The sequence below is a fragment of the Stegodyphus dumicola genome, chromosome 3 (assembly GCF_044657685.1).
Source record: "Stegodyphus dumicola isolate Sdum_Otavi_A_Nest chromosome 3, ASM4465768v1".
In the NCBI taxonomy this organism is placed as follows: Eukaryota; Metazoa; Arthropoda; class Arachnida; order Araneae; family Eresidae; genus Stegodyphus; species Stegodyphus dumicola.
Window position 1 is genome coordinate 80,769,184 of NC_140770.1, and position 17,327 is coordinate 80,786,510.

The 17,327-nt window shown below is 32.9% G+C and overlaps 1 protein-coding gene across 2 annotated transcripts in view; it reads right to left on the reverse strand.

Moving 5' to 3' along the window:
• Positions 1–1,627: 1,627 nt before the first annotated feature.
• Positions 1,628–17,327, reverse strand: part of LOC118197561 (uncharacterized) — a 205,911-nt gene continuing 190,211 nt past the window's right edge. For both annotated transcript variants that reach the window (XR_015039991.1, XM_085812350.1), the window contains exon 4: positions 1,628–1,870. Coding sequence is in view for 1 of the 2 variants with exons in the window: in XM_085812350.1 (XP_085668476.1) it covers positions 1,821–1,870 (50 nt within the window). In the remaining variant the exon portion in view is untranslated. The remainder of the gene's footprint in view (positions 1,871–17,327) is intronic.

Genomic DNA, 17,327 nt, shown 5'->3' on the forward strand with positions numbered 1-17,327 from the left:
TTCGAGAGCAGGTCTATGTTATTCAAAATTTGATGGCTTTAGGTAATGTTGCTTTTTCACAAAGCGAGAAACACACATACATACAAACATACATGCATATTCTTCACAATTTAATTGCATTCAAAATAATATAGGCCGACGATATTTATTGGAAAATATTTTGAAAGTGATACAGCCGTTTGTAGTGGATAATTCAAAATCCTGTTTCGATACTAACAGAATGTTGAGGCTAATGCCCTTTTGGGCTAAAGATTTCCGAAAGGAACACTCTGAACTGAAAAAATGATAGTCCGCTATTTTAAAAAGTAAAGAGGAAACTGTGTAACGACCAATGATAACACAAAGAAATTTAAGAAAATTAAACTGAAACTGACCTTAGTTAGACTAAACATTAAGGCTAACTAAGGAAGGAAATATGAAAAGGTAACCACATGTCTGACTTCAAAAGATGTCATCCTAACTCCATACGTTAATCTTGCCAAAAAATTTCTAGAATCTGAAAATATAAATCTAGTATTCCATTTACCAGAAGTCTGAAATTCTGGAATTCGTCAGCTGTGCGCACCAGCGAAGTATAATTTAGTGAGTACCATATGACACTATGAACAAATTATGGACCAGAAAATCTGCACTGAGGTTTAAGTTTCAGATTAAAATTCGTATTTTCGCTCCGTTTTTTTCTTTTCCGGTTGAAAAATGTAAAACTGATTATTTTCCTTCACCTCATTCATTTTTGCTGTTATAAATTTTCGTTTATTAGCAGCGCCTGTGCTTAATTTTAAAATTTAAAATTAAAGATACAATAAAAAAATTCTCCCAAATCCGCAAATACAAACTATCACGATTATTACGCTTACGAAAGAAAGATTAAAGACTGAGATCAACGTTATTTCATAAATTAATTACAAAGCTAATATTATTCATTTCAAGGCATTAAACAAAAGATGAATTTTTAGTTAAAAATGTTCAACAAATTTTAAATTATTAAATTTTTAAAATACTCATTCATTTTCATTTTCAAATATCACTTTAACACGGACCTTTTTCCATAAAAACTTAGAACCTATTTGCTTTAATACCACATTCAAATTTTAAACTATACCGTATGGTAAAAGGTACTTTGGAACCCGACCTTAATCCATTCCAGAATTCCTTGCAAATTCCGAAACAATTTTTCCTCTTTAAAATCGTTGAAAATAATTAGTCCTTTCCTGGATCCCTTAAACTTGAATTTCCAATATACTTTTAATAGTAAATGCACTGGATTTAAAGTAAAATATTAACAAATAAAAAAATTGAATAAAAATGAAACTTAATAAAATTAAAAGTATAAAAACTTATGTATATTTTCAAAAAGGGATAATGGCAGTGCATGTGGTACCTGAAGTAAGAGAGAAATTATTGCTTGGAAAGAAAATCCCAATCTATAAAATTATTAAGTGTCTGCATTTTTGGTGGTTTTGGGGTTGGCATTTTTTGTCGTTTCATGCGTTTCACTGAGGTACTTGCAGTGAGCTGGGGGTAAAGTTTTTTGAGAATTGACGTTCGAAAAATTGTCGAATGTGGGTGGCTTTCTAAACTTTTCTAACAGTTCCATTGATGTTGTCATTCAACAAGTTAGCAGACCTGTTCGCAAAAATTTTATTAAGGTGTCACTGCTCAATGGCTGCCTCAGGTATGATCACATGTTGAGATGGTTTTTGAATTCGACACCCAGGTTTTCCATTTCTTGCCCTGAAAGTATTTATTCTTGGACATCTGTTATCGTTGTTTGAAGCTCTAAAATTCTTCTATTGTCATCTTAGTCCTGTGGCCACTCGCTACTTACTGATATCCTCTGTTCTGACTTCCATCCTAAGGTCAAATTCAACTTCCATCACACAAACCAAAAAAAAAAAAAAAAAAAAAAAAAAAAAACATTTATTTATTTGTTTGAAAATTGATAGAAAAATTTTATACAAAATTAGCATAGATAAATTATTTACATAGCTGAGACCATATTTAGAACAAGAATAGCAATGGACAAGAAAAAGATGTAATAAGAGATAAAAATATATTTTCTGCGATAATATACTGCGTATTTATTGTATGATAATACTACTGACAATATACTACATAGTTTTGGAAGTTAGTTGGAAATGGGTTGTTCTGCATCTAACCTTCAAATTCGCCCACAGATCCAATGTCAGAAGAAATATGCCATTTAAGAATTACATTCATTAGTACCTTGAAATATAAATACAATACATGCTAAATATACAACTGAAAATATTATACTGTATGCTAAATAAGTAATACACTGACTATAAACTAGTACAAATTACTTGTAATATTTCTTAAATTTATTAAAATATATTTTGTAAGATATTATAATGTAATATATTATGTATAAAGGTTATTTGAAAATTCTTTACTGTTTTTTCCTGAGATGTAGTTCCAGTGGATATATACAGCAGTTAAGGGGCGGAGAAACTAGTTTTCTTCACTGATTCATTTGTATTTTATGTACATGTTTCCATATTTTGATGAAATTTATTAATATCATGGCGATAATATCTTTTCATAAGTATAGTAAACGCTTGATCTTACATTTAATTACGAGCATTATATTTTGTGGAAGAAGCACAGTTATAATGTACTTTCACAAGACGTCTAAATTGTTAGACTATCACAAGGAAAATATATTTCACTTCATTATCCCATTCTAAAATTTATGCATCAACATCAATTTATACACTTATTTGAATTAGATATCAGTTTCATTTCAGCTGGAAAAATATTTTATAATATTTTGATCATATTAAATGAGAAGAGACAGTAAAGACTGTTCCTCACAGTGTTATTCTAAGTTACCGTAGAAAGTGAAGACCCTTAAGAACTGATAAGCAAATAATCGCTTGAGTTCGTGTGATAAGAAACAACAAGATGGAAGGGTAAATAACCCTTTATTATTCAAATAAAATTTAAGAGAACTCCGTCTTGGAGTGTACAATTAAAGCCGACACTTGGGCTTGAACTTAAGAGGCTAAGAAGTAAACTAAAACAAATCTAAACTAAAGATATATAACCGAAGCTATCAAAATTCTAACCGAGTTGGCTCCTTTAAATGAGCGCGTAGCTATCAAGGGCCTGAGTACGGCCGAGCGTAATAACAGCTGTGGGAGAGAGTAGCCAATAAAGGCGGACGCGCTCTAATCAGAATCTGTGATTCTCTCTAACTCAGCAAGTAGAACTACGCGGTTAAATACAGATTTTCCTCATTAAATGTGAATCTAAAACTACGTTCTGGCCGGAAGTAGTCAAGAACTTGACAAGAAAGAATTTTAACTCAAAATTTATCTGTTAATAAAATTAACAAAATCCTTACAAGACATTAAATAACTGGTTAGTAAGAAATAATAGTAATAAACCTAAAAACGACATGATATTTTAACCACGTGTGTTAATTTTCTTTCAAGAGGGAAGAGGAGGGTAAGCCTCTAATTATTGTATCAGCTTTTTATTATGTTTCAGCGATTATTCAAGCATAAAATTTAGCTTAGATTAAATAAATAAATAATAAAAATTCATACCTTTTTAGTATGAATTTTTATGTGACAAATGGTATAAAGGTATGGGATCTTTATGCTTTATGTGTATTCTCATTTTAATGCTTGTTAACACTGCATTATTAAGGAAGTAATAAAAATTATTTATACAGTACTAATTCTTACTTACAATAATAATGCTTCACATATCATAAATATATCACGCACGTACATTGTCTGCAAATTTTCTTTCATAAAGAATGCAAGACATAGTAAGAATTTTAGCTCGTGAATAAGGGACGTTTATCTTCTTGACTGCAAAATACTTGCAGGAACTCTTAGAAGAGGAGTTTTCCTCTAAGTGCTAAGTTCTAAGAAGATTTCGCTTTAAAAACAAATTGTAGTTAAGTACCTTTCTTTTGCAGGGTTTCTGTTCTCTAAATCCTCTGGGAATTGAGATTTTTCTAAACTTGAGTTCCAAAACGGATCAAAACCATCTCCCGAACAAAATAACAGGCACTTAACAAGACCCCATTCACTTCTACAAACATATTTTACTTTTTCATCACGGCGATTAACATTGTTATTGAGTTTTGGAATCGCTTCCTAGAAATTACGCGAATTCGAGTGCCATTTGCACAGCTCTTCGTCGATTAAGTCAGAAATTGGGGACCAAAATGAAGCCCCTCCGATAAGAACGCTTCGCGGGGCACCATTAATGCCGCCATTTGCGAATAATTAACAGGCGGGAAGAAAAACACACTCAGAGACGTCACGTGACAAGGCTATTAGGGAATCAGAAAATGGAGGATCAATCAGAGAGTGTGCGGTTATTTTTAAAATAGTCCGTTTGAGAGGCCATTTGAAACAAAGAGCGCAAATGACTCTTTCGCTCTCGATCATTTCCAGTTTTCATCCTCGGTTGCACAATTTTTGGTATTACATTACCGGCATTCGAGAGTATTCTTGCTTCAGTGATAATTGCTGATTTACAGCAAAATGTAGCTAGTAATAAGATAAAATGTATTTTATATATGTTTTCTCTGCTTCTCACGAACCTTCATTAATGCTTAATGAAACATTCTTCCAAATATTTGTAACACATGTAAAAGCATATTTTAATAACAACGATTTGCAGTCGAATAGATAGCGAAGTATTAAATGTTAATTGTGCGTTAAAAATTTACAGTCATCCCCTAATTTACAGAAGTACTATTAGAAATTATGTTTACAGTTAACTCAAAATCGGGATTTATCTGGGGACGGTTAAAAAGGGGAGGGAAGAGGTATAACCTATATTATAATTGAAAGAAAAATACTGTTTAGAATTTACCTTTATTTTCAAAAAGTTTAAATTTTATGGTACGGTAAATTAAATAAACTTCCAAAATAAAAGTCACGCACTGCAAATAAAAGAAGAATAAACATAATTAGAAATGAAGAAATTAATAGCACAAGATTTGCAGAAAGTTTGAAAATGTCATTAAGTTTAATACCCCACAAAAATTGAATTAGAGCTTCTTGCTTTTACAACTAAATTTCATAATGTTGTGGATAAAAGTAATTCCCAAATGTTTGACAGCATCTGTCAAACATTTGGGAATTACTAGCATCGCAGTTCAAAAAAAGGTATGTTTTAATTCTTCTTAAAGACCGAGTCCGGTAAATTCCCTCGTGCTTAGTCCAGAGATTGAAACTGGATGGGAACTTAATCAAGAATTGATTGCATTAGCATAAACAGAAAAATATCAGCCTAATTACAGAAGGCATTTAGTGGCTCTGAAAAAAAATCGCTTTCTAAGGCATTAAAACTTGTCTGCGGCAAATTTTCTGATATTTAGTTTTCCAAAAAATGTTTAAAATTACTAAAAAATCTATTTTTTGAGTTAGACACTAGACTGGAAATGTAGTTACTTATTTAGTTTCGTAATGTTTATGTAAGTCTATTATTTCTCGTCAACTTTGTGAAAATCGTCTTATTGATGGAATATATACGATGGAAAAATGCATAGGAATGCCTGGTAGAAAGCGCTTTCCTGGCGCGGGTAGTGAACAAGATAGGAAAGATATCAGCAGAATTGAGAACATATGTTCATTATGCTTAGTGCAGTGGAAACCAAGAAATAAGAACAAAAATAGACGATCACCATCAAAGAAGGTGCTCGAAATTACGTTCGAAATATATCCTGAATATGGGTCAGCAGGGGTGGTTCGGTACTTTGGCCAGCAAGATCGCCAGTCTTCACTAGTACTGACTACTTCCTCTGCGGGTACGCCAAGACACTGGTGGACGAAACCCCTGTTTGAAGAGCTGAGGAACTTGTTGCGCGCATCGTGGCATCTGTTGGGGAAATCTGGAGATGTGAGGCCTGCATCAGGTTCCGCGGTTGTAATTTCGAACAACTTCTTTGATGACAATCGTTGTCTATTTTTATCTTTTGTTCTTATTCCTTGATTTCTGCCTTACTAAACATGATAAACATGTTTCCTCCCCCTGTTTATGGTTTCCCTTTTTTGTATTTTGTGTTGTCACTACCGCGGCAGGAAAGCCTTTTCGACCATGCATTGCTATGCGATTTTCCATAGACTACGTGTCCTCTCTCTCTCCTGAAGGTTTGTAAACCCTATAGCGACTGGTTCGATTTTGCCAATCCAGCCTATATTATTATTATTCCTATATATAAAGTGTGACACACACACACACACACATACACAGACAAAAAAAAAAAAAAAAAATAAAAAAAATAAAACCGAGACTGGTCCAATAAATTATTGATCATTGTACTTTCAGAATCAGTTCTCCGTGACATTATCACCTTCAAAGTATTTTTCTGCAGCATTTACACACTTCTAAATTCGATGCGGCCATTGCTGGTAGTAACAGTTCTGGAACGAGGGTTTTGAAAGGCCCTTCAGGAAATTCTTCGTTTTGCTTGAAACTCTTCAGCTGAGGTACAATGAGTTCCCTTTAAGTAAGATTTAACTAGGAAATAAAAACATCGCTTTGAGCTAAATCAGGTGAATAGGGACGATGCCCCATCACAGTAATGTTTTTGCTGGTCAGAAACCGCTTGACAGATAGGGCCATGTGAGAGAGTGCATTGTCCTGTTTCAGCAACCATCTATCATTCCCCAACTGTAGCCTTTGTTTTCCCTGATTTTTTCACGAAGTCTTTTTAGTACTTCTATGTAAGTAGTATTATTTAACAGTCTGACCACTGTGAATCCATTCAATCATGATGAACGTGCTGGGCGACACTGTCCCTTCCCCCTTGAAAACCGCTTATGTTATTCGAACACACGTGCATGAGACAAGGTTTCATCTCTATAATGATCGGTTAACATTTGAAACGTTTCCTCCGTGGCTAATTTCTTAAGTTTCACAAGAAACGTGATGTTGTTTCGCTGTTCGGGTTTTGCATTAGACGTTTTCCCGGCAGAATGCAGTTGCGCGTGTTCACTCAATGACGTAGCGCTCCCTACTGGCGCGGTCGGTTAAGTTGAAACTGGCTACATGGATAGAGGAGTTGCGTGGCATGACGTCATAAAAGCAGTTGTTGCCAACTCTACTATGTTTTCAAGCTACACACGTCGTCTCGTTACTTTTGTGTCACACCTATACTTGTTTTTATTGATAGATTATAAGCTGTCAGAATAATACAGTTGAAAATAGAAATAGTTCATTTGTTTGCTTATTTGAATATGAAATTACTATCTCGTTTATCGTAGATGTATGTGTGTGATTATGGCAAAGCCTCGACGGCTATCTGCCTAAGGGGAGGGATGCCTTCGTGGAGGACTTTCTAAGGGAAACTGGCTAGTATACATCGTTTATCGTAGGGACAGAATTTTCACAGAGGGTAATTCTTAAAAATTTTACGTTTACATTTCTGCTAATTTATAACATAGCTCGGCAAATATAAGACGGTTGTAATTAAAGCTCGAAATATTTCTGCTTCTGCTAATCTTATTCGAGACACGTAATTTCCTAAACAGTTTACTGAGTTTTTCTGCCTGGATGAAGAAGTTATGTTTTATATTTATAATATTCTTTGATGTGGTATTTTCTCACAAAATAATCATGTTTTCCTTTTAAAACATGTTGCGAATTCTCCGTTGTTTAACAATAGACGAAAAAGCAAGCGTGTTGTTATCTATAAATTGTAATATTGAAAAATCAATATAATGATATTTTTTTATGGATTTTACCTTCTCTTCTATTCGTTTTTCTGTGAAGTGTAATTTAAGGCGGATATAATTATAGAATGCTGAAAAATAAATTTTTATTTATTTAAAACAATCAATGCCTTTAACAAGGCTTTTTGCTGTGTAATCCATCCAACGGATATATCAATCGTCTTGCACACAAATAAATAAGAAATCAATTCAATATAGGATGTAACAAATGCAGTTCAAAATACAACAGGATTTATATTATGCATCTATGGAAATTCAGTTATGATACCATGCCGTAATTATATGTTTAAAAGCCTTGCCATATAATGACGTATAATGCATACAAATTCAGTATAGTATATTCCATTAAATATTGCAGGCGTAGAAGAAATCATTACAGCTACATAAATCAATATAGACTGACATATTACGACGTACATTACAACATTGTGCTTTAAAGCAAATAATTTTGAAGAAAGTTAATTCAATTTAGTCAGTATGTGATAGTTCAAAGTATAATGTAACATTCATATTAAGAGCAAAAAATAATAATATTTAAAAAATGTGAAAATAAAATTTTGTAAATTAAATGAAAACTAACTTTACTTGCAATTCAATAATACTTAAAAATGATACAGTATGAGAATACTAAATGATTAAATGCAATAATATGATACTATCATGTGCAAACTTCCAAACACTGTTGTCACTAACTCTGTGAAATTATTACAGATGTATATTAAAATGATTAGATTTTTCTGTTATGTCCTTTCAGTTTTTGATATATTTTGCCTTTAAACCGTTACATTTTGTTCTGAAGACTTATTTAGGTGTGGTTTTTTTTATGACAGCATTTATACTAGGATTCTATTTGACAAAACGTGCTTTAATTTTGGGCAACAAAACTCTTAAACTGTGGCACTATCCTTTGCGCAGCAAAATGTAAACTAGCGGATGCATATCTTAGATTCAATATATTATAGATATTTCACAGATTTTTAGGTTCAACAAGTGTTCCCTATGTTGTGATATAAATGGTTGTGGGATCTCATTTATGAATTTATGATACGCATTTATGAATTATTTTTAAATAGTTACATTAGTAGGTTAAATATGACAGTCTGGGCGCACAGGTATTATGAATAACAGAGGGCTTTATTGCTACGGCATCAAAAATACATTGCATCCTGTGTAGTTGCTATCACGTGCCCGAATACTTTTTTTTTTTGCGCAATATTTTAATTTTTATCTTCTTCCTATTATTTGGCACATTAATTATTTAATAATTAATTTTTTGTTACTTTAACTAATTCTATTTGGTATAGTTAATAATTTCATATCTCTCATTAATGAAACCATCAACATTTGTTATTTAGTTCCTTTTATTTTACTGTTCTTTCGAATTTCAGACTGAATTAATTTTTTGAATTACTCTCATTTTCCTAATACGAGTACAATTTAGGCAGTATTTTTCAGAAAAGGGGAATGTCTTAGGAGTTAATTTTAAATTATCAAATACAATGTTTATGATATCATTCTTATTTTGTCTCATTTTCTTATTTCGTATCAGAAAAATCATAGATCTATTTATTTAACTCATATCTTAAGAACGTCAATGCTTAAGATATGAACGTCAATGCTTAAGATATATACTAAAGTATGAATGAAGTATTCATTCATACTTTAGTACACATTTCGCTTTCTTTAATTTTTTTTTTTTAATTTCTACCCAACTCGTTTATTATTACATCTGAGTAAAAGTCTTTCTGAGTAAATGCCATGTGTAACGTGTATACTAGCCAGTTTCCCTTAGAAAGTCCTCCACGAAAGGCATCCCTCCTCTTAGGCAGATAGCCCTAGTGTGCTTTGCCATAATTAAATACACCACCACTTTCTGAGTAAATGCATGTTTTACGCATGAAAACTGAGCCGGATTTCGATAGCAAAGGTTAAACAATACAGTTCATCTTATTCACTGTTTGTCGCCACGAACTCGTAATTCCCCGTGAAACAGCAAAATTTTGGAATCATTGCAATTTGAAAAGTATTTTTCGAGATTATGTTTTCCTTCTCCGCTTTTGTTCGGTTTATTTTCATTTTCTATTGCACACATACATGATAATAAAATGTCAAATCGCTCTACTTGATCAAATATGTTATCTACTGATATATACTAATCCATTATTATACATTATACATTTTTATTCATCGTACACTAATCCAAATTCATTATACCCACATTCAGCCGGAACAATCACAAAGACAACTGCATTTATATTATGCTGATCAAAATCCAAAGACTGTTACATTTATAATTGTATGCATTTAGACAAATGTACTCAGAAATCTTTTATTTATTATGAATTGATTTGTGTTACTAACAAAATTTTTACCGAGATTTGAAACGGTTTGCTACGATAAGTCTTAAGGAAAACGCGAAATCTTAGGTTTAGATTTTTACATGTTCTAATTTTATTTAAATTATGCTCTCTAAACTCTACAACGGTGCTGTGTACAGTGAGAAAATGAACTAACTGGATGAGAGACATATCTCTAATGAAATTACAGGGAATAAGTTCAAATAAACTTCAGAAAAATGTGTAACATTTAATAGACCGTATAAGTCATGTGGTGCCCTCATCAAGTATTTTTAACCCTATTGTGTTTCTCTCATTTCTCGTTCCGAAATGCATTCTTGTTCTCATAACTGTATCTTAATTTTTAAGCTGACTTTAAAGCAAAACTGTCTAATGCTACATTAAAATGGGAAAAGAAAAAAAATCATTTACATTTTGAATTTTCTTTTAGGCGGAAACTTTTTATTTACATTCTTCTAAGGTGAAAAACGCTCACTGAGTTTCTCGTTAGGACTAAATGGAAACATTTTTTTTTAATTAAAAGAGTTACACTTTAATTTTTTAGGGCGAAAGTTATCCACTTTTATTTTCACTATTAGAAAACACATGTTCATTTCAAACTCTAAAGAGGAAAAACACTTTGATTTTACCAAATCGAAAACAATTCATTTAGACATTTTTAGGTCGAAAACGTTTCACTTATATCTTTTACAAGTCGAAAATTTTCACTTAAAATTTTTCCATTGATGAATATATTTCATCCGCATTTTTCAAAGATAAAAAAAAATCACTTTAACACTGAAAAGATTTTTTAACTCGAAGATGTTTCCTTTATATGTCTTCGAAGATGAACATGTCTCATTTATATTTTTTTAAGAAAATGCTTTCCTTACATTTTCTCAAAAATAAGATTTTCAAGGCGTCATACAGTGGATAAGATGATCTGTATTGTTTAAACTTGCTGTCTTAATTAATTACCGCTCAATTTTCACGCGTAATGAAATAATTCAGATATGAAATAATTCATATTTACCAAATAAAACAGTTACACTGAGGAAAATTTGATTATGATATAATGAAAGTGTATGTCATACATTACAGTTGTTTAAAGGATTTCACTATTCATAGCACTATTCAACATTTACAGTTGCTTTAAACAATCCTTTAAAGATTTCATTATTCATAGCAGAGTATATTTAGCTTAAAATGAATTATTTAATTATAACTGCATTATGGAAGTTCTCACGGCACATAAATATTTCGGAAATATGTTATTTCATAGAATAATTTACGGAAAATTTTATTTTTCATACATCATATATTTTTTAAATTCGTATTTGCCCAAGACGGAGCTGGATATTAATATACTAAAAAGCGCGTAGAATATTGTGAAATATTTAAAAATCAATATTAACTTTATGGAAGATGAAACAACTGCATGTTATTTCTTTGATTCTTGTTAATATTGAAAATATCCCTCTGTTTCCTAGCTTGATAGCTTTTGAAACCCTAGGTCACAAATTGCATGCCATATGCCTTCCAAATACATGTTTACCACTTCATACAGTTATTATTACTTTTGGTCAGAAGATCAGAATCGGTTGTAGGCAATTACCATAAATCCTTCACGAAGCCCCAGTAGTTTTCATATTCAATCAAATGCGACTCTAGCGCTTATGGACCCATCGTAAAATCAAAGCGCAGGCCGTCAATGGCCTATCCAATACGGCACCAGAGGCTAATTGCACTTACGGTCAAAATGGTTCCGGAATGACCGCTCGCTGGTCGTTGCCGTTTCACCCGGTTGCCTCTCGGCATAAATAAGGGAAGTACTCCTCATCTGAAGAGGACATTAATATTCATTACACTGAACGCATGTCTCAGGTGAAGGACAAGACATTATAGGTATAGTAACAGAGCCTTTGTATTGGAAAGCCTTTATATGGGAAAGGAAACTAGGACGGATATAAAACCGCTCATCAACAGAAAAGTGGTCAATATAATTTCATTATATCTGGCATAATATTTTACTCGTGTACATTTTTAATGGCCAGTATTATTTTTAAGTACTTGTTAACATTTCAAATAGAACCAGCTTTCAGATGAGCCATTTCGAAATGGCTATTGACAAGTATTCGCGTTGTACTCCCTATAAGTAAACTCATGTTTCTCGCGATTTTCCCAATACATAACATGGAAATGTGCCATTTTCCCTTAGAAAGTCCTCCACGCATGCGTTCCTTTACATAATCCTTGAGTGCTTTGCCATATCCAAATAATCTAATATAATTTAAAAGACTAATTTTTGTCATTATCATGCTTTAAACTGAAATGTACTGTGAAACAGGGCCGATAGTCTGAAGTATCTTTTCCCTCATCATAGCAAAATCTAAATCATTTTCAATGAAAGAAATTATGGCATTGTGATGAAAATGGTTAGCTCGCTCTTTTGGCAATTGAAAGGTCCATTGTTCGAATCTCGGCAACAAAACAATAGATTTTCAGTGTTTTGTAGTCTGAAAATCCTAATAATCTGTATAGTCGCGCCACAAGCAAAATGGGATTGAGCGAAAGTAATAAGGAATTATCGCAGTTCCCCGTACATATTCTTGTGGTATAAATGGTTAGCAAGGCCAGCTAGCAACGGATCCATAGTTTAAAAAGCGGTGAAAATACAGTTGATTTTTCTTGTTTCCTGGTCTACAAATTCTAATAGCATTTACAATTTAATAGCTGCTGTTAAAAATTCGCTAATTATATTCCTGCATTTAATCTATAGTAAAAAAAAAATAAATGATGTTAAGCATTATATAAAAATTTATAAAAGTCATTAACTATAAATATTGAAAATTTTTATGTTCACCGATTTAGGTTTTAAAAAGCTATGACATTTGCAAGATTTTTTTTAACTGATTTGTTTTATAAATTTTAAAATTTGAAGCACCTGAGAATTTCAGACCCGCTGGACATCTTCCTTGTTGATTCTTTATTCTCTGTTACAAAGCATATGATATGCCTATGCGTTGTACATAAGCAATTGAAAATTAATAATTCTATACTTATCTGCGCAGGCGCTGTTTCATTGGTTTATATCAGCAATGATCAATAACAAGCCTTCAAAGTGCATGGTGTTCAAGAATCTTTTTTCGTGGAAGCTCATAAATTTTTCACATCAATGAGACTTTTCTGTTCATCGTCTGACCTATCAATATTATTACTATCCCTATGATTATTACTGACCGTGCACCTAGTAGGGATTTCTGATAGCCTACAGTAGATATTTAGGATTATTTAAAAATGTGATTCGCATGAGTACACACGGCTTTTCCCATTAATCGATGTGCAATTCATGGACATATATATTTGAAAAAAATTAAAGTTAAAACTTTTTTATTATGTAATGCAACGAACAGTTTTCATGTTTTCTGCACATGCAAATATTTATATAAAAGTGCTTGAAACAAAAATAACTACGGTAACAAAATAACCGTTACTTATTGCGAAACATATTGTATAGCTTGTGGTTTGAGCGCACATTTTGAATGCTCTGTAGCAACTTTAACTTCGGAGAAGATCAAATTTCTGGCAGGATAATTTAATCTACAACAGTTTTGAATCATTTTGAACTAAAAAAGGATTGAACTTTAAATCTCAGAAAGTTTGTTTCTGAGCTTAAAAAAGAAGGTTTTTAGAAATGATTTGACGATTATAAGAAATAATCTTTCTCATTATAAAAGTTAGGAAAGCGATTATTTTCTTGGGATGTTAGTTTAGCACATCGTTTCAGATTTCAATGAGAATGTTATGCTAATGAATGGAAGCGCTTATAAAACAGATACTCCTTTGTGCAATTTCAGCTCAAAATGTGGAAATGGCTCGCGGATCTGGAATTAGAACGAAAGAAAAAAACTGCGGAAAATTTGATTCTGTGCATTTATGAAAAGCAACTACTTTGAAATAAGTCTTAAACTGTATTGTTTCAATCTCGGATATTTTAGGAATTGTCTTTGGACTTGGTTTTCACTGTGGCCAATGCTTTTAAGAGCCGTTCTTTCTTGATCTGCTTTGTTGGTTTCCCTTCATAGTCTGGGAGGTGTACTGGGATGTTAGAATTCTCTTGTCGAGCGATTAGTTTCTTATGCCACTTTTTCCACCATGTGATGATTTTCTTTTCCTAATCAACTTCCGGTCGCTGCCTTTTTGCCAATGTCTGGTGGCGTGAGGTTTGATTGCGTTAAGTATCAATTTGATTAATTATTAAAAACAGAATAAATAATTATAATACGGGGAAAAAACAAGTTTCACGAGGGGAATGAAACAGCAGGAGAAGGACGCAACCCAAAGACAGAAAGACGACCAGAGAGCGAGAGATATATAGTATGGAAATCAGTCTGACTTGACTTGTTTTCATTTCAGTGGAGTAACTCGTTTCTGATTATTTCCTGGAGAGATTAATTTCTTGAGAGCTATAAAGTTGAGTCATAAGTGAAACAGAAAACTATGCAACCCCCTGTGTTTAGAGTAAGTTGTTTGGAGAATATAAAGCTGTAACTTGATTTGGTGTGATCCTATTATCTGCATTTTGAATATAAAGATCGAGGTTCATCTAGAATCTTCATTCAGACTTCGGTTTCCATAATTCTATGGTGCGAAATAATACATATAGAAGTTGGGAACTCTTGCCTCAAATGGAGCGTTTGTGAACTGTATCTTCATTCGAACGTTTTAAGTGCAGGTTGTGTACCCATAAATCATTCCTTTCGTTCTTAGAGTATATGTATCAGAGTTACGTTTTTCATGAGAAAAGACCAGTTTATGGTGTTCGTGTTCGTTTTTCTTAGTAAAATGACCAATTTTTTTTTACATTTCCCAATTTAACTTTATTTTTTGAATATCTTCGCAAATACATGGATCTTCTGTTCGTCTCTATAGAAAAAATATTTTATTTCAGCATCTTAATTCATGTAGCCTGCATAAAAAAAAAGGCAATTAATATTCCGAAGTAACTAAAACGGGTTATAATCGAGGCAGATCGGTTAGAAAAGATAATTATCTTTATGTATTTACTAGATTAAAAAAAAACGAAATAGTTTAACTAAATGATTCGGAGCAAAGGCGTAATAGAAATTTACCTAAAATTTGCTATCATGTGTGCTGGTCCGATTAGTGTTAATGAACAAAGTGATCAAGTATTTTTTATATCTGATAATGCTTGATATTAAAATATAGTGAAAAGTATTGATATTTCAGTTCTCTTATGGCGTTTTCAACGAATAATACATAACCTTTATCTTTACAGGGATAGCAAGATATAACGATATAATCTTGAAAGTGTCTCAAATAGCTTTCTTTTTTGTAAAGATTTTAGGAAAGTTTTGAAGAAGATTGCAATATTTAATATTTATTTATGAACATATGGACTTGTTTTGAATTTAACTACAATGCAGTTGAATTTTTGCATCTTTGTAGAATAATTTGTGTTCTTGTAAAGTTACCATATATTTAAAAAAACTGTAACTTTAAAAGTATTTCTCCCGCCTTCCTAGCGTGCCTTCGTGGTGTAGTGGTTCTGCACGCTGGGCCGGTATTCCCGAGAACTGTGGTTCGATTTCCGAAGAAGGTGATTGCTCATTTTTCATCTTTCCAGCTTTTCCAATTAACCTAATGTCTCTACAGTGGCACCCGAATTAAATCGCTGTTGGGTGACGATTCTCCTCACCCAGGATTTGGCGATTGCGTCCCTTAAAAAAAACAGTCGCCGTTTAAAAGGGGAAGTATATATGGTATATCTGCCGCCTTCCTAGCGTGCCTTCGTAGTGTAGTGGTCAGCACACTGAGCCGGTGTTTCAGAGGTCCGTGGTTCGATTCCCGGCAAAGGAGGATGCTAATTTTTCGTCTCTTCGGCTTCCAATTAACCTAATGTCTCTAACCTAATTTTGGTTTGGAATTAAAACTAATTAGGTATATATTACTGACTTCAAAGCAGAAAGCAGGAATTTTATGGAAAAAGAAAAAAACTGAGTACACCATAATGGCAAAATGTTCATCATTTTTGAGAAAGATGTTGTTTGAGGAAGACTTTCGAAAACGAGCTGCAGCATATTTGCAATAACAAGGCAAAAACATTAGATCATAGCAGCGTATTTCCAAAATAATCGAAAACTATGTCTAGTACTGTGGTTCAATAGATTTTTCCTATTTATTCTTTAGTAAATTCTAGATATCAGCGTAAATTATAACAGCAGTGAAATCCTCACTTGCAGGAAACTGGATTGATGGCATCATCCACCTGATTTTTACTTACTTCTAAACTTCCAGATTTTCTATTAAACTCCGGTTATTCAATTCTGAAATTTAAGAATTTCTTAGACCAAAGTGCGTGTTTTTATTTTGAGGTGACTTTGCTGCAAACTATAAACTACTCTAAAACTTAAGGGTGAAGTAGAAAAATTAACAGGATAATGCAAAGTGATCCATGGTGCCAATAAGAATGGCCAATTAGAAGATCGCATATGTGTAATACGTTTTATCGTAGGGAATGGAAGTGTACTGCATGTGAACAAATAATGCATGAATGGACGTCGGATATTTTTTTTATCGTGAATGGGAAATGTCGCACAAGTGGTTACTTCCCTCGGCGAGATTTACAGCCTTTCTGAAGAATACGCTATGCTTTTTTAGGTGTCGAGAATAAAAGGACTGATGAACACAACAATGAAGTGAAGAGCGCTATATGTATGAGACTCGATTTAGTCTTGCTTAAGAAAACTAGATAGAGCGGTAGACAGACCAATAATCCACCTCAGAAACATCAAATGGTTCCGTAATTCAGTTCGTTTTTTGGAAAGCATAATGTCGATGGTTGTACGAAGCTCCGCATGTTCCGAGGATGCTTACTCATTTGTGTTTGCACCGGGTTTTCCTTGCAAGTGGAACTCAACTGTTGAGGGGTCAAGATTTCCCCTGCACTAACACGCACAAACAGTCCCCGAATCTAAATTGCATCAAAGACGATAGGAATATTTTTAGAAGACTCTCACTGTAGATAGTCACCTTATGGCGAAGATTCCCCAGCTAAAATCTTAACTAAAAGACGAGCTGACCATCATGGCTCAAGGGCTTGTCAACGGACTCGTAGTGAGCATGAAGAGACGGTTCACATCCTTTATCGCAATCAGGAATAATCGCATCCCCTAATGAAGACTAGAATTATATTTGCCTGCTATCTGTCGCATAGATATTTTTATATTCTGTCCTGCTGTGCTTA